The 23,708-nt window shown below is 38.3% G+C and overlaps 1 protein-coding gene across 1 annotated transcript in view; it reads right to left on the minus strand.

Moving 5' to 3' along the window:
- EYA4 (EYA transcriptional coactivator and phosphatase 4) overlaps window positions 1–23,708 on the minus strand; it is a 141,068-nt gene that overhangs the window by 22,122 nt on the left and 95,238 nt on the right. The window contains exons 6-13 of the mRNA XM_059468250.1: window positions 20,112–20,204; window positions 14,367–14,433; window positions 12,308–12,450; window positions 12,023–12,166; window positions 11,045–11,124; window positions 10,497–10,659; window positions 4,853–4,989; window positions 3,406–3,489 (exon numbers count right to left, since the gene is read on the minus strand). Coding sequence (XP_059324233.1) covers window positions 3,406–3,489; window positions 4,853–4,989; window positions 10,497–10,659; window positions 11,045–11,124; window positions 12,023–12,166; window positions 12,308–12,450; window positions 14,367–14,433; window positions 20,112–20,204 — 911 coding nt within the window. The remainder of the gene's footprint in view (window positions 1–3,405; window positions 3,490–4,852; window positions 4,990–10,496; window positions 10,660–11,044; window positions 11,125–12,022; window positions 12,167–12,307; window positions 12,451–14,366; window positions 14,434–20,111; window positions 20,205–23,708) is intronic.

The following is a 23,708-nucleotide window of genomic DNA, read 5'->3' on the forward strand; positions in this document are numbered from 1 at the left end:
AACATGGTTATTATAAAATTTTGACATCAAATAATTATCCTAGAAATTTTTGACATCATTCCATGCAAAGTGCTGAACAAATATATACTAAGTAGAGTGTCCATTCTCAGCTTCATAAATCCTTAGGCATAAGTCAGAAATCTGCTGTTCTCTTGACAAATACACAACCTGAAACTTGCCTACTGGATCCAGGCCTTCCAAATAATCTCTGCCAATGAAAGCCCTCCTTGCCTAAGGAGATGCTGGTTTGACTTTCCTTTTTCTCTTCTACTCCAACCACTAGTTAAACTGTAGAAATCTTTTGAAAGTGTTTATTTCCAGGTACAACTGCAGCTCTCAAGTGCTCCTGCACTCACATGTGGATCCCTATGCCGGGCCATAATATGCTGCATCTCCTCTCACTGCATCCCTGTGCAGCCTAACTGCAGCAAAACAGAGAGATTAAAAGACTAATTCCTGATTTTTTTTTTTCACCTGGTACTCAAAAAAACAGGAATAAGCTGGTGAAAATATGGAATGAAAGTTTTTATGTCAATGAGTACATGAGAAAGAACTGGAAGTGAATATCCTTGCCTGTTTGTGCATGTCCACTAGCTCTAAACTCAGCATCTCACTCCTTCCAAGGATGAAGTGGAACACTTGGTATAAGAAGTTGCCTTTCCTTAAAGCAATGTTTGCTTTAATGGCACATTATTCTCATGTAAAAAATTAAAAATGGGAGAAGGGGAAAATTCGGCTTGTCCTGCCAGGTTTTTTTGGTGTAGTTTCTCTTTTTTTGTGAGTACCTTGACTATTTTATACAAAATGGGCTCATGAAATATATGTGGAAGAAAATGCTATTCACAGCTGAGCACCTGTGTGACTTTAGATGCCTTTACTTTTTAAAATCAGTCAACAAATCGTCACAGTTAAATAATTTACTATCTTCACTATTTTATACTACCCTGTTTCTTTTTTCATTGCTAGGCAACAATTTTATACCACCTTTCCAAGACAAACTGTTCTCTAAAAAATTTCGAAAGACTTATGTGATAACAAGACTTCTGCTGACAACCTCACAATTCTTGGGGCATTTACTCTCATAGCAACCCAATTCTCAAAACAATCCCATCTTCAGTCTGGATTAAGACCTTGTATACAGATGGAAATCATATGCAGAAAAGATAAGGACTATGTGTGCTAAAAATGTCATGTACCAGAGCTTAGTGAAGTCTTTCTGTGGGATCTTTCACTTCTCCCATTTCTAACCTCTTAGGCACTTAGGCTGAGACACATCCCACCTTAAATTTAGGCAACTCTACAAGGACATGCAAAAGCTAAAGCCTATCCATTATAAACTCTTCCTGTATTCCCTTTCCTACTGCTCTAGCTCCCTTGCAGTCAACAATATTTATATTTGACTTGCACTGGTAATAACTCATCACACAAGTTCTATGTAAATATGGCAATGGCAGTCACTGGAGGCAGGAAAAAGTCTACTATTTTCATTTTATAGGGTCTGGAAATAACCTACTTGAGTGGATGTCACCTATCAGTATCAGAAAAAAAAAAAAAAGAGAAAGAGAGAAAAAGAAAAAGAGGATTTTACTTAAGAATTCTGTAATTCTGCACCCTTTGCTTCATTGCCATCCATGGCATTTGACATTTGTTTACTGATGTTGATCTCAGCAGTATAACTACATTAATTTCACTAAGCCTTGAGACGCTTTTGGTTTATATAAGACTTTATCTGCTGTCAGTACTACTATCTGTTACTATGCCATTACTAATTTACCTAGAGAAATTACATTGCTGTTGCTGTTTCCAAGACAGTTTTCAAAGTTATCCACAGATGTTTTTTTGAACTACAAAATGTGCTCTGATTTTTAAAACTATGTGTTACAGTTGATTACAGAAACATCCAAAGGGCACAATCAAAAAAGACTGAAAGGAATAACTTTATCTGAAAAAAAAACTTTATCACTGTGACAATTTAGCAAGTCCTGTGGTGGTCTATGGGCTACTCTCAAAGTGATACAAAAGTTCATGTTTAGCTAGGTTTCTCTCTTGTTTTGATAACTACTAATTGGAAATGGTTCTGACAAAGTCACTGTTGTTACAATGTCTGAAAAAGAGCAGAAGAGGATTTTTTGACAGAATACTGAAAAGTGCACAGATCTGGCACTGGGAAGCTGCAAAGCAAGGAAGGCTGACTTTTATAGGACATGAGTACCTATCATTATCTTAGCATTCCAGAAATTCAGATTTTGCACTTGGCCTGTGGCTTTTCCTGTTAACTTTCTTTTTTAATAACCAAAAAAGGTTGATTGCATGGAAGACTGGCCCCTTTCTGGTTACAATGAACAGGTTCTGGCTTTGGACGTTTCTAACCCACTAGTAGGGGAGGGGGTTGTGAAAAGCCTTTCTGTAATGTACTGTTTCTCACATTCTTTTCTCAAACATCTGATTCTGGATGGAATAAAGATGCTGAAAACATGCTAAACAAGCCCCACATCTGAGACAACATGATTTTGTTCTTAAAAAGAAATACCTTTGCATTAATTTCACTTGAACAGCACAGCACAGAGAAAACAATATATGTACATATTGACGTCCCCTCTGTCCATTCCTCCTTCCACATTTTTTTAAATTTTTTTTTGTTTTATCCAGGCCCTTAGCTCTACCTCTCCCATTAGTCTGCTCCTGTTGCTACACACCAGACCCTTCTCACCTTGTCCAAGCAGACATTCCCTGGACTCCCAGCACCAGCTCCAGAGCTCCTGCAGTCTGCCACTGCCTCTCCTCGCCTCCCTCACTCTTCTTCCTGCTCTCCCACTCACTGCTCTGTGACATGAACTCCTTTTGGACTCACTGGAGGGGAGAGGATGCTTAAAACTACCTGGGAGAGGGTTTCACTCCCCAGCATTACTCACCCCAGAAGCAGCCAAGGGAACCAAAAATTCAGTGAAAAAGGTGGGGAGTCAAAGAACAACATCTGCAGCTGGCATTGAAGTAAGTCAGACTCTTACTCATCCTATTCATAAATTTCCTGGTAAATTCACCCACCAGCCCAGTTTATTCTTTCTTCCTCTACTGTTCCAGATATTGTCAGTTTTTTCCATTTGTGCACTTCATCTATTATCTCCCTGAAATGTCTCTTCCAGCACATGTCAGGAACCTCATCCTTGTTCCTCTATAAATTCTCCTCTTATTTGCAGCATCTGCTTCCGCCCTGCCTCATGTATTGCACTTAGGGGCTGTGTCTCATTCCTCTCCTAGACTTCTTCACATTAACCCTCTGAAAATGGGGTTTACTGTACACTTTACCTCTTTACTTCACCCATAAAGAACACAGAGGTGAAAAACATGTACGTAGTCAGGCCAGATAGCTGCAGTGAATTGCCACAAAATTCACAGCTCACATACCTTGCCATACTTCTGTGCATAGGATCCTGTAAGCAGCGAATGAAAAACTATGATTGTTTCATCCAAATCCCAAACAAATACACGCTGAAAGCAGAATAGAGGAAAATATTATTGAACAAATAACATCACAGTCCCACCACCACACCACCCAGGGAGACTAAAAGTCAACTGAGTCTAGAAGTTGAACCAATACTTATTAACTGAGCAGGTTGTCTCTGAAAATCAGCAATAACAGTGTATCATGCATTGTAAAAAGTCAAAAGGCAGTAACTTTTTAACTCTTCAACTATGTCTTATTTGTTCTCTAAAAAGCTTTTCACAAAAGCTCTGTAATACAGATTTCAGAAATGTGATTGGGGGTCAAACATAATTGTTATGGATAAACAGAACTTTCAGATATTTCTCTGCAAGTCTTACTGATTCAAGATTCTTCTTATTTCTACTGTGTAACTAAAATCTTGGGTAAAAGTGCTCTTTGCCACTGCCATATAGAATTTAAATAATAATGAAGGATAAACCAGTTTATTTTAACTCAGTTTCATTCACACAATTTTGCTTGTTTTGATTCTCACTGGTAAAAATAATGAAGAAAAAAGCCCAACCAACCAAAAGAAACCCTGAAATGTAAGAAGTTAGTGTTTTCACTGGAAAAATCAAATCCTTTGAAGAGCAAAAAAAAAAAAAAAGTAAGTTTCTGTAGAAAAGCAACGGCATTTACACTCAGTTCCCAACCCTGCAGCCCACCCTGCTACCCCGGGAGAGGCCCTTGGTCAGCCAAGTCCCAGCAACAATTTTGTCTTGTGCTGTGTGCAGGGCTGGTCAGTGAGGGCAGGGCAGTGGGGCAGGCCAGGGCTGCTGGCTCCCAGCGCCGCTCTGGTGGCAGCAGGGGACACAGAGCCCTGGCAGGCAGCACAGCCTGGTGCCCCTGGTGCCACAGCTGGAGTGTCACACACACACACAGGCACTCTGCTTCCTCCTGCTGCTCCTGCCACTGCAAGGCACAGCCATAACTTCACTGAGGTAAGCTGCCTCACTGAGATCTGCTGATAGAACTTACAAACACAAGCACAAACTGGTGCCTAAGTATTTCAAAGGCTATGGCCAGGTGATCCTGGATATTCCATTGTGTCCATAAATACATGTAATTAAGCGGAGAGATACAGTTGAGATTTCCTGTTTCAAAAACTAAAAGAAAATGTGGCACTTTTGAGTACAGGCTTGTGGTTCTATTGCACAAGAAAGTGACAGATATGTAATGCAGAACAGTAAAGTCTCACTGTGCATGCAGATTAAAGCAGCTACTACTCTCTGTTACATTCAGTTAGCAAGACTGAGTCCATAATGTCTTTAAAATGCTTTAAGCTATTTTCACAGCTGCAGCATTCAGAATTTACACTTCATCAGAAGAAACTTCCACATTAACATTCATCAGTTACCACAGACATACCTCCAAGTCACTGTCCGGAGGGGGTGATGGATTATTCTTCCGCCCTCTACCCCGAGACTTTGACCCAGAACTCCTACATGTTCTCTCATCAAGATCTTTGATTGGCGTGGAGGGGCTCTGCACTGTGTCAAACTCTCCTGTAGAGGTAACCATTCATGCCAAAATTAGTGCTGGATTTTTAAATAATCAACTTTTTTCACTCAAAGTTCAACATGTCTGTATGCCAATGACAAGAGACATGTAAAAATGTTGTATAAAAAGAATGATAATGGGGCTTGTCTTATGTAGATGGGATCAGCAGATGCCACACACACACTTTTGGATTTACCAACAAAACACTATAAAACCTCAGCAGAACAAGACAAAAATTAAAATGACACATACACATGTGCATATACACAAATACATGAGCCTAGGCAAAATATCAATATATCCAAGACAGGGGTATTTTAGAAGTCATACTAATGGTTTCTCAAAACATGAAATGCTTTTTAATTAAAGCAGTTAATTTCCCATGTTTTCAGTTCAGCTAGACTTATTTCCAAGTCCTGCTTTACTTTTACCAGAACACACTTTGGCACTAATCCATGATCCAGAACAGCCAGGCAGCCTCCAGTTTCACGTCCTCCTTCCATGTCACCTGCTCGTTAGTAAAGTTCACTTTTTTCCTTCACCATACCTCAGCCCATAAATTGTCAGAGGAAAGTCATAATATTAAATGCAATATTCCAGTTAGTACCTGAAAGAGCATGAAGTAGTGCTTGCTGTGTTCTGATTGTCTTTCTCTAAGCATGAGGCACTGTGGGCTGTCACAGAGATGTGCTGGGAGGGCCTTTGGCCTGGTATGGCATGGCTCATCTTAACCACACTCAAGTCCATCCCTGAATTACTCATTTAATGAAGCTTAGCATCTGCAGCTTTCAAAACTTCTAGCAGTAAATGCAGTTTGGCTAGGTTCCCAAGTGCTAAATGGCAAAAAAACCTCCTTCTTAATTTATCCTATTAATAATGATTTGATTTTTCTCCAGAAGAGGAGGAAAGGGTACAGCTTTGATCTGACATTTAGTACAGATTTTGATTCAAGAGCATCCTTGAGCTGCCTGTAATTGAGCATTCCTGGGCCACAGGTAATATTTGTTAAAAGTGCTCATGATGGCAACTATGCAGAATAAATTAACTCTTGGTACAAATATTTCCCAAAAGTCATCTATGATGCATCTGTTTTTGAGTTGGAATCTAATTTTTTTTTTTTTCATTTTTACTAAAGATCATCACCGAGTGTCCAGCAGGTGAAGGAGACTGATTTTTCTTCTCTCTTCTGAACTTGCAAGACTACATCTGGAAAAATGTGCAATTTTGGGTCCCCAAGTAGAAGAGTGATATTGTCAAACTGGAGTTAGTCCAGGTGAGGGTCACCATGACAGTGAAGGGGGTTGAGCATTAGTAAAAGAGGTTAAATGACTTTTCATAGAGATATGCAGAGAAAGGACGAGACACACAGGCAGAAATCCCTAAAGAATGGGGAGAGTAGACAGTTCTTGTTGACTACTCATTTCTATTCCTGGCATGGTGTTGATGTCAGCAAGGTCACAGCAGGCAGTGAAGCAATCAATAAGGATCACATTATCTTGGCTCTTCCCCATAAGAACAGCAAAATGTACTTGGGTAATTACAAATGTACAAGAAGCATCCAAATCAGAATCCCTGTGCAGCAAAAACCTACAATGGCTCCAAAATAAGTTATGAGTGTGCAAGAGCTCTGTGCAAAAATAGTTTCCTAGGTTTTTCTGATCGAGTGGAAAAAATGTACAAAATCAAACCCCCAGGAAGAAAAAGCAAAAACTAAGAAAGTGAAGATGAATGTTTACATTCTTACCACAAAAATCTTCTTATTTATAACACTTCAACACATTACAACAAAATCAAGACTCATTTCCACAGTAATGTATTCAAACATCTGTTCTCAATGACTGTGTTTATTCTAATCTACCAAAAATAAAATATAAAAAAACCTCCTCTTCTAAATCTTCTCTGAAATTACCCAACAACTGAAGTAAATAAATCAAATTTTCATTTAACATTAGCCATTACCAATTGCTCTAGGCTTCTGCTTGGGACAATGCTGTACAGGATTGCATAATTATCTATTAATCAGTACTGTAACTAATCGCTGTTCCTTGTAAAATCTAGATATTTAAAGCCAACTTTATTTCATTACACTAATCTCTAAATCAGAATGAGCAGCTGTCTCTTACTTGAATGCAAGTTATGCATCTATTTTAGAACTGCAGAAGTCAGTGGTGCTTGTTTTTTTAAACAACTGTAGGCTTAATTGCTTGATTTGCTTTTTACCTACAGCAGTCTAAAGGAGAAACTGCACTTTTCTTATCCTCTGTTTGCTTTAGAAATGAGGTCACTGCTGACAAAATGAAAACTTATTAAAAATTCAGCTCTGTAACATAAAAGAATGTGAGAAATTCTGGTACCAAAGAGTATTGAAAACATTAACATCATGAAGAGCTCCTACTGCAGCTTATGATAGACAGAATTTTCATTACAATGCTTGAAATTTTTTAGCTTTCTCAATATTCAACACATGCCTAATAAATATACCTCATAGCCTCTTCCCACTGGGACTGTGAGCAGTGCCAGTGATCCAAGAGAACAGGAGGAAAATGTTAAAACCAGAATATTGAATGACCTATTTATCACAGATGTTCTTACACATCCAATACACTTGTCCAATATGAAGCTTTTCATGCTGTGGAGACCTTGCAGCAGCTCCCAATAGAGGACAGGGAATTACAGCACCAAGTTACAAAGGGAATTACACATTACAAATGGAGGTGGTCTTTCATATCCAGGACATTGTTTCACACCTCCAGTTCAGTGATGTGAACATCCCCTCCTCCTTGTTAAAACATGGTTCTATGACTTAAGAAGGAAAAAAAGAGTTTGTGCAGTCTGAATAAAAACCTAATGCTGTCTCCCAGAGAAGCTGTGAAGGGTGACTTCCATGTGGGTACCAAATTAAGCTTTGCTGCATCCCAGTAATGGAATGGAAGCTAATATTCTGTGGTGATTTGCCTCCCCTGACCCTGGATATAGGATAGCAAGGTCCCTTCACAGGAAGCTTTTATCCAGGTCTATATTATCTGCTAGAGTTTTATTTGCCCCAGATTAAATGTACTCATGTATTCATCAAATACACTCAAGTGTACTTACGTCCTGAGACCTCACCTCCCAGTCCATCTGAGCTATCCTTGTTTGAGATGAAGTGCCCTGGGGGACACCTATTTATCTCACAAATACTCTGTGGTAATGAGTGCACTTTGAAAAATCTTAATATAAGGCAGGCTCAATGCAAGCTCAGAAGAGAAGTCCCTGGTTTAAGGAGCTGAGCATTACACAAATGTGGAATGGATGAATTTCTGAGCCCCTTCATACTTTCCTTATGGATAGACTTTTGTTACATATCCTTACCAGACGGAGCAGCCAGAAGACAGGTCCAACATTACAGGCCTGCTTTTTCATTTTTTTCTGAATTGTAGTGTGTTATTGCTTGTCATGAATAGCAGAAAGAGTAAAGTTTATTTCAATTTTCATCTCATTTTCTTTACAGAGTCAATAAATAAAATCGTAGCTGGTATTAACTCTTGATCTGATGGGGATTTATTATGCAAATGAGAAATCCTGTATGTGCAGATAGTACTAGAGGTTTGGATTAGACATTTGAACTAACAACTAGTAGAGATGCCAGAAGACTTAAGTGCCTTGCTGTGTTTAGTCTCAGGTTTTTGTTGGAGTAAGTCTTAAGGACTTGTTTGACAGCAAGTGGACACGGTGAGTGCTACAGAACTGCAGTATGATCTATGATATCTGAAATTATCCCCAGACACTGCCCCTCACCGATGGAAATTTATTTTTACTGTGACACAGAAGGGCACAGGCATGTCATGCATTCACAAAGTGGGTGTTTCACTCTCAGCAGAGGGACACATGATTGCTGCAACACTCCACAGAAATAAGGAGCAGATGGGGGTGGATTTGTTAAACTCAGATGCTCAACCTACTTAACAAGAGAACAAGTTCATATGCTTAAACAATCCACAACCAAGAAAAACCTTTACTGTTTCACAGATGTGAAGCCTTCAATACTTTTCCAACACGTACAAACTATTTAAGATTCCTTTTTTTTTGCCAATTCTATTTAATAGTAATGGTACTCGTAAAAATACATGATACATTTACACAGCATTTCTAGGAAACAGATACCTAGGGGAGAAACAACATGGGAAACCGTCTGATTTTTCTCAAAAAAGAATACGAAGGAATAACAAAGCAGCAAGTGAAAGTGCATAGGACATACACAGTCATCATACATGTAACTATTGAGTACACTCCATCTTCTTCTAAAATTTCTTTGCATAGGATTTGTGTCTGTTATAGATATCCTCCACCTGTTGAAATTTCACTTGATTTCACATTACCTTTAGGTTCTTCCTAGATTTGCATTCTGAAACTACTGAATAACATTGCACTTTTCATCAAAACTCATGGGAATATGTATCTCCAAGACTTCCATACCATATCCATATCCATATCCATATCCATATCCATATCCATATCCATATCCATATCCATATCCATATCCCATCCCAAACATACACCGACAAACATATGCACTGTTACATCTTAAAAATCAGCCTGAGGAAAACATCTGATAGGAAAACTTTCAACTAATTTAGTTAAAATTCCAGTATTTTTAGCAAATTTAAGCAATTCATATTATGTGTGAGCCCTTGCTTATACTTTTCTACGCAGTGTTTCCTTTGTACAAATTCATTACAATAATACATTAGTCTTTCTACTGTATTTTCCAATAAGTTGTTAGGAAGATCTATGCAATAAGGTGATTTTGTGACTAAAGCACAAATTCCTCCCCTATTCAGAGCCTAATCCAAAAGCCAGTTTCTTAGACTTTTTAGAAATGGCAGACACTGCCCACACTGCATGAGTGAAGATGGTGCCCTTGAAAGAGACTGCTCTGAGACTGCTGAAGAAAAATTAAAAACTGCCACTACCCTCCAGGGATGTCCTAGGAAAGCAAGCAGCAGGCTACTGTGCTGTGGTGGCTGTGCACAAGAGAGCAGGGCTGGGCAGGCAAAGGGAGCCGCCTCATGTCTCCAGATAATGCTCTCCTTGCAAATTCAACTATTCCAATACAATTTTTCTTTGTGGTGCTAATAACTAATTTCTTTATTCTTGGTTACTTAAATTAGTGAATTAGCAAGCATGCCTTGTACAAATTTGAACACATGTGCTTTTAAGTGAAAAATGGTATCTTGCTTTAAATTCTTCCCAGCAATAATTCAGAATGTGTAGGTGGAAACAGCACTGTTCTACTACCAGTGATACAGACAACCGTCTCAGTCTGCAAAAAGCTTTCTTTAATTAGCAAACAAACTGGACAGGTTTCCTAACTAACCAGTAAAATAGCTTATTTTGGGTGGTTTACATGACAAAGTTTCCTGAAAGGCACGAACATAAATATCAATATCCATGCAAGCTGAATATGGAAATCTTTATACAAACAGCAAATAAAATACAAAAAAACTGTTTTCACCTGAATGTAGATCTGTACCTGGTGGACTAGTCAAGCCAGGGAGAGAGTCCTGTAATTGGTAAGTTGATGATGATGAAGTGCCATCAGCCGTGTTGTTTGAGGTCATATATGCACCATATGTTGATGCTGAGTAATACTGTGCATACTGATTTTGGCCAAAAGCTGTGTATGAAGAATAATCCTGAAACAGCAGATGCAGCAGAGCACTCCATTAAGTACAGTAATGAGTGAATTCTTTCCCATTAAATATTTCTAAGCGTACAGTCATGTGACTTTTGCTAGGGTTTTGAAGGCTTCATTTAGCATTTTTTTTAAATTCAAAAATATTTAGTGTCTTTTAATTTAAAGATATTTACTAAAAGACTACAGGGAAGCTGCTGAAATATTTAAGTGCTAAAATATGTAATTAGGCTTCCAGTAAGAGTTTGATCATTTTCCACAGAAAATAGCATTAAACCACAGTGAGTCTCATTGAACATAACAGATCTAAATTAAAGTAACATGCTATCTCTGGAGTTATAGAAGTCATTTTGTAACTGGCAAAATAAAAATGGTTATATTCATACCTGTTGTGAACTACTGAAGTTTGTAGAATTTGAAACAGAATTGTTTGAATAAATAGTGGACGATGGTGTGAAACTAGAACCTAAAATTAAGAAATATAATTAACTCTGAGGACTTGTTTGTGAATCAAAATAAAACTCTAATTAGAATATTCCATGTTAAGATATAGATTAAACAGAACAAAAAAGCCACTTGTATTTTCCACTAGAAGTATAAAGCATTGTAATGAAAGTTCAAAAGAAATTAAATACTACTTTCACACACACAGGCATATGTTCCTCTCCACACCATGCAAGAAAGGTATCAGCAGTAAGTCATCTCACCAATTTAGAAAGATTTTTCAGTTTATTACATTCTCACCTCTCCTCAAATACTGTTTTTCTCTTTTGCCTTCATTTCTAATACTTTAGTGCTATGTTTGCAAAACCAGAACCTTTTCAAAAGACTATATCTGGGCATTTTTAATCAATCTGTAATGAGGCATGTCCTTGTTTTCAACATAAATCAGATGATTCATATTGCAGTTTGTAATATGCAGAAGATTACCCATTGAATAAGAAGTTTAAAAATGATTCAAATAAAATAGGTTATCAGTGACCAGAGGGTAATCAATGAAGTATTAACTGAATAGCAAATCAAAGAATAAATATCAATTAAGGAGAAATTCTAAAAAATTATGTTAATCCAAGGAGAAACAAGTATCAAATTATGTCAGGAACATTATGCATCAAATTATACTCAGGAACATAAAAAACAAGGAGAAGAGATTTTTATATATTAGTAAATATAAAAAGTGCTTCCAGTCGTGTCACTAAAAAAATTAGTGCATTTCACTCCATTGAAAAATCCAAAAGAAGGCTCAAGTAGGGACCGCATTCCATGCCCAGATCTGAAGTAACAGATGATCAAAATGACAACACAGATGCCTATTAGCACAGGGAAGGAATAGTTAGCTTTAAATTTTAGAGGTGGCTACTCACCTGGCATCTGGTAGGAGTAGGGTGTTTGGCCTGGCTGTGGGGTGGAAAACCCTGGGCTGTAACTGAGGCACCCGCTCTGCAGAGGAGATTGGGTCTGCGAGAGCCCACTTTCCGTCTTGATGCCTGGCAACATTACACCCAAATCTGTGTAAGAAATTAATTTTCAACTGATTCTTTAAAATATTTTGCTACGGTTGGGAAAACAAAAAAAGAGAAAGCAAAACTGGCATTGCAGTCAGCACTGCTTTTATTAGTAGGCAAGGTGAATAAGAAGTGGTCAAATACCGTAGGTGGGCAGGCTGTAGGGCTGTCCTGTCTGTGAGTAGGCCGTGTACACCGCGGGCTGCTGCATTCCCGAATACTGCGCTTGGCCGGCATAGGCAGACATTGTTTGAGCTGCTGGTGTAGAAAGAATGTGCGGATAGGGCCTAAATATCAGGAAAAATAGCATTACTGTGGCAACAAATACTTTGTGTGTTGATTCAAGCAATAAAGTAAAGAAAAAGGTTTAAAGATGTCCAAAGGCAGTTCATTATTCTGCCAACTGCTCCTCTTCTGGGATTTATTCCATCCCCCACTGGAATAAGCTGAAAGACACTCTGTCCCACATTGCCCAAGGAACAGTGAATATTTTATGCTGTTCCATCACTACAATTTAATTCTTAAACTATTGTGTCCACTTTTAGGTGGGCTGTGCCACTGCTGCATGTCTTTATATGGATTTAATATCTTTCAGTCAAAATCAGAACGCTTCAATTAGAAAAGCCTCCCCAGGTTTTTAATCCAGTGGAGGGAAACTTGGACTAGAAGAATAGAGGAAACACAGAGGTGAATGTTGAAGCTAGTACATTATGTCATCTGTGTAGGTTCTGCTTCAACAGACATGTAGCCTCTAGCTTCAATGGGCGATGGATCCTACCCATGGAGAGCAGCATAAAAAATACTGACACCAGTACTTTGGTAACCAGATGGGCTTTAAATGTTCGGAAAATATGGGCTAGGAAAATAGAATGGAAATAAAAATGGTCTTTTATTTGTGAACACTGAGGTTTTATAGAGAGATTGAATAAAATCAAGTTTAAATTTTTTGCCCTCCAGAGTTGCAAAAATATACAGAGAAACATTTTTCTTGGATTGTTTTGTAAGTCAAGTAAGACTTTATGGACCAAGAGTTGAATAAACACACTCTGCAGAATTACGCTAACTGAAACCTGGCCATTAAAAGCCATGACTAAATTTCAGATTCCAATTTTTAATTTTTTTTTCCTTCTAATGAATTCAGTAGAGTTGGCAGCATTTACTATCAGAAAAGGATTACTCATTAATTTAGATGCCAAAAAATTGTAACAGTAGATTGAAAATTCTGTTAAACCTTGTAATATATTTGGCCAAAAGAACCTAATACAGTTTGCCAAAACCTGTTCAAATTGGAATGATGGTTCTTACTTCAGGCACCTACTTTCTGTATTAATAAATTTTGGCTACTATCATAAGATTGCAAATTTATTTAAAAAAAAAACTTGAAAGAGCTTAATTAGCTCTTGAATCTTTAGATTCAATGTTTTCTCTGTACCAAAGTCACACTGATAGCTGTATCAAATAAACGGAAACAAACAGATGGCGTACTGGAATCAAGAACCCTTGTGCACAGGACAAGCAAACTAATATACTGCCAACTGCAGCAGTTTCATACATCTTTCGTGCTTCTTCCTAAAGTTCTCACTCCTAGATTTGTGTGATTGCCCAAGAGTCAGTTTCCCCCATCAAAAAAAAAAAGGCACGAAGAAATTTTTTATTTCTAACAACATCCGTTGGCTTAAAAATAATAAGATTAAAAGCTAATCCAATTTATTTGATTTTTAAATCTTATGATATCGGAGAGGGACAAGGAAAGGGTGGTTCATGATTGTGGAATGTTTGGAAGTGTTTGGCAATGCTGGCCTTGGACGGGTCAGGGACAGGGTTACCCCTCAGTATGCAACTTGTGCATGCAATTGTGATTTCTATATATAAACTGACTTCTCCAAAATATATCTGTATATATTCCCTGCACATGCTGTTAATATGCTGATGTCTGAGAATGCAACAGTCTGATTATTTTACTCCTGTTGTGCGCTGATATTCAAGGGTGTTTCTTGTGCAGCAACACTGCACAAAGCAGAATCTTACTCTGTAGACGCACGAGGAAAAAAAAGTTGGAGAGGGAGCCAGTACCGGAGTCAGTACCGTGGCTTAAGAATTTTCCTTTTTCTCTGTTTCTCCTGCTGAACACTTGTTTGCAACAAACCACAAAACTGCCCACAGCCAAGGTCTATGAAAGACTAGAAGAGGTGCAGACACTAACTTGGAGGGATATATCTGTGGAGAGTACTGGTGCGCTGATCTGGGACTGTAGCCACTACTTGTTATTACTGCAAAACAGAAAACAAGAGTACAGCAGTTAGAAACACCATGAGACCCACACAGCCACACAGTGTGAACTAAAGTAGGAACATTAACAGAGAAGCCTATTGAAATGGACAGCTTTTCAAGGAAGCAGATGTCACCAGTACCACAACATTAAAAAAAAAAAAATTTAAAAACTTCCAAATCTTTTGCTGTTGTGCAGAACTCTTTAGTTAGCCTGGGTGTGTCATGCTTTCTCAGCTTGACTAACATTTCTGAGTATATTGCAGAGGCATGTATTTCATACATCACCACACACTGTAGATCTTTCAGATTTGCAAGTTGTATTAAAAGGGGTAGTTAAAAACAATCTTGGGATCTAACATATTTCATGGGATTGAAGTAACATACACATACCTTTATAGTCTCACATTAACAAGAAGTTCAATTTTGGAAAATCATGTTTTATATGGTTGTGACTAATGTTAGTCAGCTTAGGTGACGGAAGATACTGGATTGAGCACTGGAAAGCAACTACCATTCTTTAAAAAGAGCACAAGTAGAATATAACCCCTAAAACCAGCATTTTTATTTTAAAGTATGTATAAACAGTCCTGTTCAGTAGCCATCCAAATTGTGTGTATCTATACTATTCACAGCTGCATTCTCCAAGAAAGCTAACAGAACAATAGTCATAACCCATTAAAATATCACCCAGAAGCAGCGCTCACACTGGATTAATTCCAAGTGTTTGGAAGTTTCCCTTTCCTTTAGCCATCTGTCTTGACTAAGACAGATGTATTCCAAATATATGTACTCTAAAGTGTTGAACCAATCCCTTCAGAGCAAATCCATACTGGGCAAACATACAGAGTGTCTTTATTAGGCCATCTGCTGTTCATTCACTTTTCAAAAGATTAAAGTAGTACACAATGAAGCACTGGAATTTCTTTAGTCTAATCAATCATAGTTGTACTTCAAAGTGTACCCTCTTCCTGAGTTATTCATAATGGTAGTAGAAATGAACATTCTGAATTTTATAAGTGACAAATAGGTTTAGGTTCCTAACTATTTTATGAAACATGATACATTTCTACATCCAGCCCTAATTAATGTCTCTCAGATCTACTGCTTTGAACACACAGACAACTTCATATTTTTAAAGATAGTTTAAATGCATTTAGAATGTATAGAACTTAAAAGGAAAATACAGTAGAAGAAAAACAATTAACTTCTTTTTAAAATGTGCAGTTATATATAGCTTGAAAGTAAATAATTGGATAATGACTTTTAAAATATGTGCCATTAGATTTCATAAAAGAGTTGCTGTTTGAAAAGATTTTGAGGGTTTGCCTGTAATGGAAATCTGCTAAATTTCATTTTGTGTAGATATTGTTTTTGAGGGTTTTTTTGAGAATGCCTTTCCCTGGTTTAGAGCAATCTGCTACATGTGCAGGCAGCTATTCCGAGAGTCAGACAAACCTATAGCTGTTTCTATCAATGTAACTGGTTCATAGAACTCCAAAGAATGCTCTTGGTTATTTCAGGGTTGATGAGTAATTAATCTTCCCTGTTGTAGCTCTGTGACCTTTCTAAAGACAAGCAATAGCAGCAGAGTGACCTTGGTGGTTCTCAGGGCAAGGAACTTTTGTGATCCATTATCGGCTTATCCGATCATTTCAGTCATTCTCTTCACTTTTTGTCTCATCATTTGCTGGATGAGAGCTCAATTAATTAATCACTTTGCTTAAAGCACATTTACCATGCCACTCCACCTTACGTAAACTACAAAAAAAAAAAAAAATTAATTACTATTAATTTAAATCATTTCAGCTATCAAAACCTAATAATTTTCAGCAAAAACTGTCCTGCCTGCCTTTTCATTCTTTCTGCATATACCTTATTTTTAAAATTCAGACAAGAAAATAAAATACTTTTGGAATGTCTCTGGTTTTAAATTTCCTTGTTTTTATCCCCAGTTTTCCCTGATGATCCAGTTGTAAGGAAGAGAAAGAGACAAGACTAAAAAATCCATTCTTTTCACTGTTTATGTGTAGCTTGTCCCTGCAATTTGTCCACTACAAACTGAGATGTTTGAGAAACATTTCAGGGTGTGAGGCCTATCAGAAGAGAACATTGTGACCGAGTGGAGCCCGCAGACCACACCTGTATCTCACAGATGAAACTGCTAATTCTAAGGGTTATCAAACTTCAACAGCTTTGGCTGCTGGATACCCTCCTGACATCCCTTCTCTGAGGACTGCTGGCAGTGGAGGAGATGATGGAGTCAGGTTCCCCTGGGTTTTGTGGTGCTTTATACAGGCATTATATGAACGGGGCTAAATGCTCTTTTGTGGCGCTTATATTAAAAACCAAACCAAAACAAAAGGAAACAAAATTGTTTCTTCTGTGAAAAACTCAAATATTCTTAGGACTTCAGTACTTGAAATTACCAGAGGAATGCCCTTCAGGGCAGGTGTAAGACCCTTGATGTCTCCAGTTCCCATTAATGTTGTTTCACAGAGAGGGCAAGCTGACAGCCAGCTCTTACCAGTTACTCTCTAAGTTCAAATGGCCAAGGTGGTTGTGGAGGACTTAAATGATCATTAGCTGTTTTAATAGCATGTGTTGGGTTCAGTATATTAATATGGGCTGGAGTTTTGTATATTTTCATTACATATCTGGAAAATTCTGTGCAAAAAAGGTTAGGTTAAAAGGACCTCATTTAAGTAACATCACAATCTCTATGCACAAGGGAACCAAATGTAGGTCAAACAGCAGTGACATTCCCTAAGTTCACCTTCATAGCCTTCAGAAATTGTTTTCTATACCTATAAACTGTATTCTATACCCTGTGTGTAATAAATACTAAGTAAAAACAATGAGAGCATCAAATACCTCTCTCTCCACTCCAATAAAATGATAAAACAGTTCTCAAATTAATTCACAGTTGTAAGCAATATATACACAGTATTACAGTACAGCAGCTGCAACAAATTCTCAGTGCATGAAACTCTCAGTTAAGCGCTGTGCACCTCTCCCAGTCCCGTGAATGCCCACCCCACTGGGAACGTGCTGCACAATCACAGAGCTGCAAACTGAGGACACTAATTACCAACAGCTGCTCTTTGAAGAACAAGGAGGAGGAGGAGGAGGAAGGGGGGTGCACAATGGGACTGCTCACCTGGCTAACCCATGCCCAGAGGCACAGCATCTCCCAGGGGCAGTTCTCCAGCACAGGGGAACGGGGCCCTGAGCATGAGCTGCAACACATGGGCTGGAGCCCTGAACAGGGGCTTCCCAATCCCAGGAGAGCTGCCACTCTAAATTCAAGAGATCTATGTGCTTTATCTTTTCAATCAACAGTTCACAGAATCAGTTTTCTGTGGAGTCTAATCTGTCTCTCCTGTCCTGTACCTGACACAATCTGCTTGACCATCACTTACAGTGGTCATTAGGGACAGAGATGACTGCTTCACACCCCACATGGCTTATTGAGCCTTCTGCTCAGTTCCAGGACAGGTCACGTGTTTTGACTGCTCTTGGAGCAGGGAAATCAATCTAAATGGGTAGAGTGTTTGAAGGAGAGGATTTCTGCATGGCAGACTCTCAAATGCATCTCAGCACCAGGAGTTCTCTTTTCACCCATGCCTCATTTCATAAAATACAGAGAAGTGCTGGCATCATGACTTTGCCATGGTTGGGAGTAACACATATATGTCCCTCATTTTCAGGAAAAAGACAAACTGTTCAGTGTTGGGCTTTGCTATGCATTCTTTCAGTCACAGGTGGCTCATTTGAAACATCATCTGTCTACTAGTCAGCATTTACTGGTTTTGGCAACCCCCTAAACTTCCCAACTAATCAGTTAGACTGAAAACTCAGAGAAATCCTGGTGTTGCTGAGTTTTTACCACTCTTTAGCACTTCTCCCATAAAATTAGAGGGAAAAAATTGTCTGATTTTGTAGTACAAGTAAAAGGCAAGCACAGAAGTAACACATTCAATCTTTAGGAAAGGCTGAGTGCATTATCAGGACAGCCTCTGCATCTCACTCTGATGATGAAGACTGCACGTCACCCAGACAGGCAGACTATTGATTTCCCACTGAGAATGACTGTACTCATTTACTGCTTGAGTTTGTGCACTAAACTGAGAATCAGGTTCGTATTTCTTTTGAGTACGCAGGTGGCTGACAGGCAAAAAAGGATTATGCAAGGCTCAAATTCCTGCCTTTTTTTTTAATCTTTTTTTTTTTTTTTTGAGGCACCAACTTTCCAAACATGCAAAGTGTAGAGATCTCAAGACTTCTTTTGAAGTCAGTGGAAGCTGATGGGTGAGTGGCACCTGGGGAAATCAAGCTGTTACTCAGTTATCTAAACCTGAGCTGAAGGCTGCAATTCTTGGCACTCCGATGTTGCCTTAGCCATAGAATAAAACTCAATTACCTTAAATACATGGCAGAAGCTGATAAAACTTCACCAACAACGAAAAAATAATATATAGAGTTGGATATTTTATGATTTGTAATCATTACTAATAAAATTTTAGCATTGAGTGAAAACAGAGCAAAAAAGAAAAGCTAAATTTTTGCCCAGACTATTTAATTTTTATGGAACTTTTTAGTCTTTAGGCTGAGGTTCCTGTCAGTATAATTATAATGAAAATAAAAATGAGGACATTTTTCTAATCAGAAATAGTAAATACTTTAAATCCCACAAAATACCTTTTCTTCAGACATTAAATTAGTTATAAATACTTTTCTGAATAATTAACTTTTGGTTTCAACTGATGGCTAAAAGACAATTCCAAAACCTGATTAAAAAAAATTAATTACACAGAAACATAGTGATTTCCAAAATATTTTATATAGGGCTTGACTACCTAAGTCTACCCAAGTAACAATAGCATCAGTGTGGCGTGTGATTCGTGGCTTTAGTGTTTCATTTCAGTCAGGCCATTACTGAACTCGTATTTCCAGATGCAAAACTTACCCTCCTTCCTCTCCTCTTTAATATTATTATTAGCAGGATGCAACTGAATGATTAGAAGGCTGATTATCTGTACCTTTCCACAGTTCATCGCATTTTAATAATTTATAGGGATCGACTTAAATCACTGTTGGTTTGAATTTTTTGAGAAGTAATTGAAACCTATGATTATTTAGAGTAAAACAATTTTCTTGGAAAGAAAGTAGCTCATCCCAGTGGAAAGAGACTAACATGGCAATCTGATCAGTGTTTAAAGTAACACACTGCTAATAGCAGCAAAAGGATTAGCACTGAGGCATAAACCTTAAGATTTGAAACTGCTCAAATTAGCATGGCTGTTACAAATACAATCCCATTTTTTTTCCTAATATCATACGAGACTAACGCTGAGAAAAAGGATCTACAGTACCATAATAACAGTATTATTTTGAGACTTTTGCAAACAGCAGTGGTCTAAGGCATCATTATTAGGCATTCTTTAAGATCACACCTCACATAAATTGCTGAGTTGCATTTACAAAAATGAAAAATCTATTACTATTATTATTATTATTATTATTATTATTATTATTATTATTATTATTATTTATAAAATACTATAATATTTTATAGTAGCTTTGTAAAGATTGCTTCCATGCAAATGTTCACTAGTGATGGCAATTAAATGCTGCATTAATGTGCATCTAACAAAAAGTCATTTTATTATGGCTTTACCTGACCCAGTAAAAGTGTCAAGCGATGCATCTCCAGTTGTTGTTGCTGTTTCACTGTTGTTCATGGGTTCTGTTTTGACTGCAAGAAGAGACACTACATAGGAGAATAAGCAGACATGAGATTTTACTTCTAGATTCATACTGGAGTCCTCATGCCAGTCTCACTAGTGGTAGTCCAGCTCAAACAAGCCCACGTGCAACAGCTTCAACCTTTGCTCTGGCACCATACTGAGACAATTGACAGGAATCTGACAGGAATGCCCATTTATCTGCACAGCTCTGTACCTGTGCATTCATCCAGCTATTGGTTTTGGCAACTGGAATATCTCTGGGGGAGATTTCACCATAAATTTGATTGATTCCAACAATATCCTAAGAGTAGCATAGAGGAAGGAAACATTAACTGTCAAGGGATGTAGCACATAACAGAAATAGTTTTGCCTGACAAGTAAAACAATTATAATATGGTTTCATGATAATACAAAAGGAAATTACTTTCACAGTGTCAGCATGTTGCCTTTTTCCTTCCCCTTTTACAGAGTCTGTAGGGGTCTTTTTGAGCTAGGCCACCAACAAGCAATTTTTCATAACTGAAGAGAGAAATTTTAAAGGAAAAAAAGCCAAAGAACGAGAGTAGGACACAAATGACAGCCATGACAAGTCAGCTTCTCAATCAGAGGTTACCAAACAGTTTAGTCTACTCTGAACTCAAATTCATTTCTTGGGGATCATCGTGCAGTCTTACCATCCAAGCTGTAACTGAAAGCACAAAAAGCACCACCAAAGCAAAATACAGATTTCTGTAATTAAGTACGTTACCTGGACAGAACATTTGGCATGGATTTTTGTAATGGAATTTGGGAATCATCCATCCAGCTGGTGTTGTAAGAAACAGCAATAGAGAATGTGCTGCAGCTCCTATTAGCCTGTCTGACTGGCAAATGTGGAAGCCTCAAAATTTTAATGCAATTTCTTCATGAAGGGCTGTGAATGAACACTCATCACATGTTTCTGGATATCACAGGTTGGTGCCCAGGGCCACAGAGTGAAGAGGCAATGAAGACCTGCACAAGCAACCACCACAGCTGCCTGCCAGGTATCCAAACTCCGAGGGCACAGCCTGGGATTTGTGAAGAAGCCTTTGCTGTGACAGGCAGCCTGGCAGAGCCCCCCGGCAGGTCTAACACAGGCCAGGGAGAGGCGTTCTCTGCCAACTCATTACCTGACGCCTCTGAGAGGCCTCAGCTAAGCTGACCAAAGCTCTCATCTGTCAACATCACTGCAGCCACGTTTGACTGCACTGGCAACAGCAAGGGAAAGGGGGGAATTTCATGTCCTGAGCTGGCAATGTATTTAAAAACTGTGGCACAGATTCAAGTCACCTAAATCAAGCGTATAAAAAGTGCCCACTAATCTCCCTTTATGTTTAGATGAGACAGAGAGGTATTTCCAGGAGTTGATTCCAAGTATGGCCTGAGCTGCCCTCAAGCTCGCCGTCCCTCATACTGTCTGCAGAGGAAAAGGCTGTGCAGGAGATAAATAAAGGACTTTGTTTCCTCACAGGAAAAATGTCCAGAACAACACCTACAGAGCCACTCTGCTATTCTGCCAGGGGTCTGTGAGCACTGTGAGTTGTTCATTAGAAATTGCACAGCTACCAGTAAAGCTGCCTGTGACAAGCCCTGTGTGAGCTACCTCTCCTACAAATTGAGATTCCATGTCCAGTCACACTGCCTAATGGATCTTATTCAGGAAGTCACATGGGATGCTGCTGATGCCTACAACTGTACAAGTGACCTGGGCTGAAGTCAGAGGGACACCAGTTTGGATCAAGCAGGACAAATCGGGATGCATTTTTCTCTGTGACTGCTGGAGTGCCCTGCAGCATTACTGGTGCACCAGTGCCAAACAAACCAAGTAGTCCCTTCTGGTTTCAGCCATGCAGTTGCATCTTTCCATCTACCGTCTCAGATTAAAAACTTTTTGCATGTGTGTCTTTTGAATGTAAACTTCATTATTGTTTCTCTTTCATAAAACTACCATAAATAGTAGTTAAAACTACTAAATAGTCTCCCTGCAAGCAGCGGGATATTAATTCAATATGGAATCATTAGGGAAGAATTTCAGCCACATTTTTGCAAGCTGTCATGCACTCCTCATTTTGCTAGCTATTATCTTTTCAATTAAAAAAAAAATAAGCTGTGACAAAAACAACCCAAAATGAAAAAAAAGTAATTCTTAAGAGCAACAGAGTAATGAGTCATTCCCATTTCTATAATTATTTGAGAAGGATGTGATTTTATTTTCATCATATCAATAAAACACATATAAAGAAAAGGTTCAAGGGCCATTTGTCACAAAATTATGGTCTCCATTAAACCTCTCAGTCATGTGGAACATGAATGGTTGCCTGAAGTATCAAAAGTATGTAAATTAATTTATTTGCTGATTAGTACATACAGATACGTCTATGTACTTCTGCAAAGTCTGGACATCTACCTACATGAAAAAAAAGTACTTTTTAGTACCTTTATCTCTTTCTGCTTAATAAGAAGGTATTTCACTATTGTACATAGTCAGCTACATATGTTCAGTACTGCATCCAAGAAGACAGTATGTGTTTAACTGTTATATTTAACAAAAATGTCAGTCATGAATTGAAATGTTTACTTTAGAACTGTGTCTAGTTCTGGTTAATGCCGGCTGCGCTGCACTGCCATCAGCATGAATAGACACAATCTTTTTTCTTTCCCTGTCAAGAAAATAATCTAATACAAAATACTCTCTCCTGTACTTAACTTGAGGAAAAACATTATATTGGCACTGAATTTTGCTGGAAAATACCTATATAAATTGTTTTTATATGTGCTTGACTTTAAACAGTTCTACTTTTTTGCATTCAGGTTTCATGACAGCAAGGAATTCATCAAGGTCCTTTCTCAATGTAGCTGGAAATTTTTACTATTACCTATTTTTCTTTATGCTTTATGTCATTAAATAAAGAAGGGAAAAAGCACAAAGCTAACTAAGGAAAAGGAAAATATTCTAACATCACTTTAAGAGTACTAATTTTTTTTGTTTGTTTTATGTATTGAAAGGGAGAAAATAAAATTAAAAGCAACCTTTAACTGGAAATACATTTGAGTGCTGCTAGCAGTGAAGACTGTCCATGTTCTGCTTTCAGATGGGATAGAGCAAGCAGCTGTGTGCTGCTTAGTTGCCAGCTGGGCTTAGACCATGACAACACAGGGACAGAGCAGAGCTACAAACATCCTCAGGTGCTGGGGCACGTGGTGTACAAGGAGCCCCAAGAAGCTGGGCTTGTTCTGTCCTAGGAAGAGGAGGCTGAAGGGAAAGCTAATTGCTGCCTGCAGCTATCTGATGGGAAGGCGCAAAGATGACAAAGAACAAAGGCACGCTCACCTCAAAAGGTGCCCTGGGAAACAACAGGTGGGAACAGATACAAGCTGCACTAAGGGAAAAATCCAATTAGATGTAGGAGGAAAATTCAATGCCGCCTTGAGCGACACGATCTAACAGCGATGTTGGCTCTGCTCTGAGCAGTTCTTGGCCCAAATGGCCTCCAGGGATCTTATCC

Source organism: Ammospiza nelsoni, chromosome 3, assembly GCF_027579445.1.
Source record: "Ammospiza nelsoni isolate bAmmNel1 chromosome 3, bAmmNel1.pri, whole genome shotgun sequence".
NCBI classification, from domain to species: Eukaryota; Metazoa; Chordata; class Aves; order Passeriformes; family Passerellidae; genus Ammospiza; species Ammospiza nelsoni.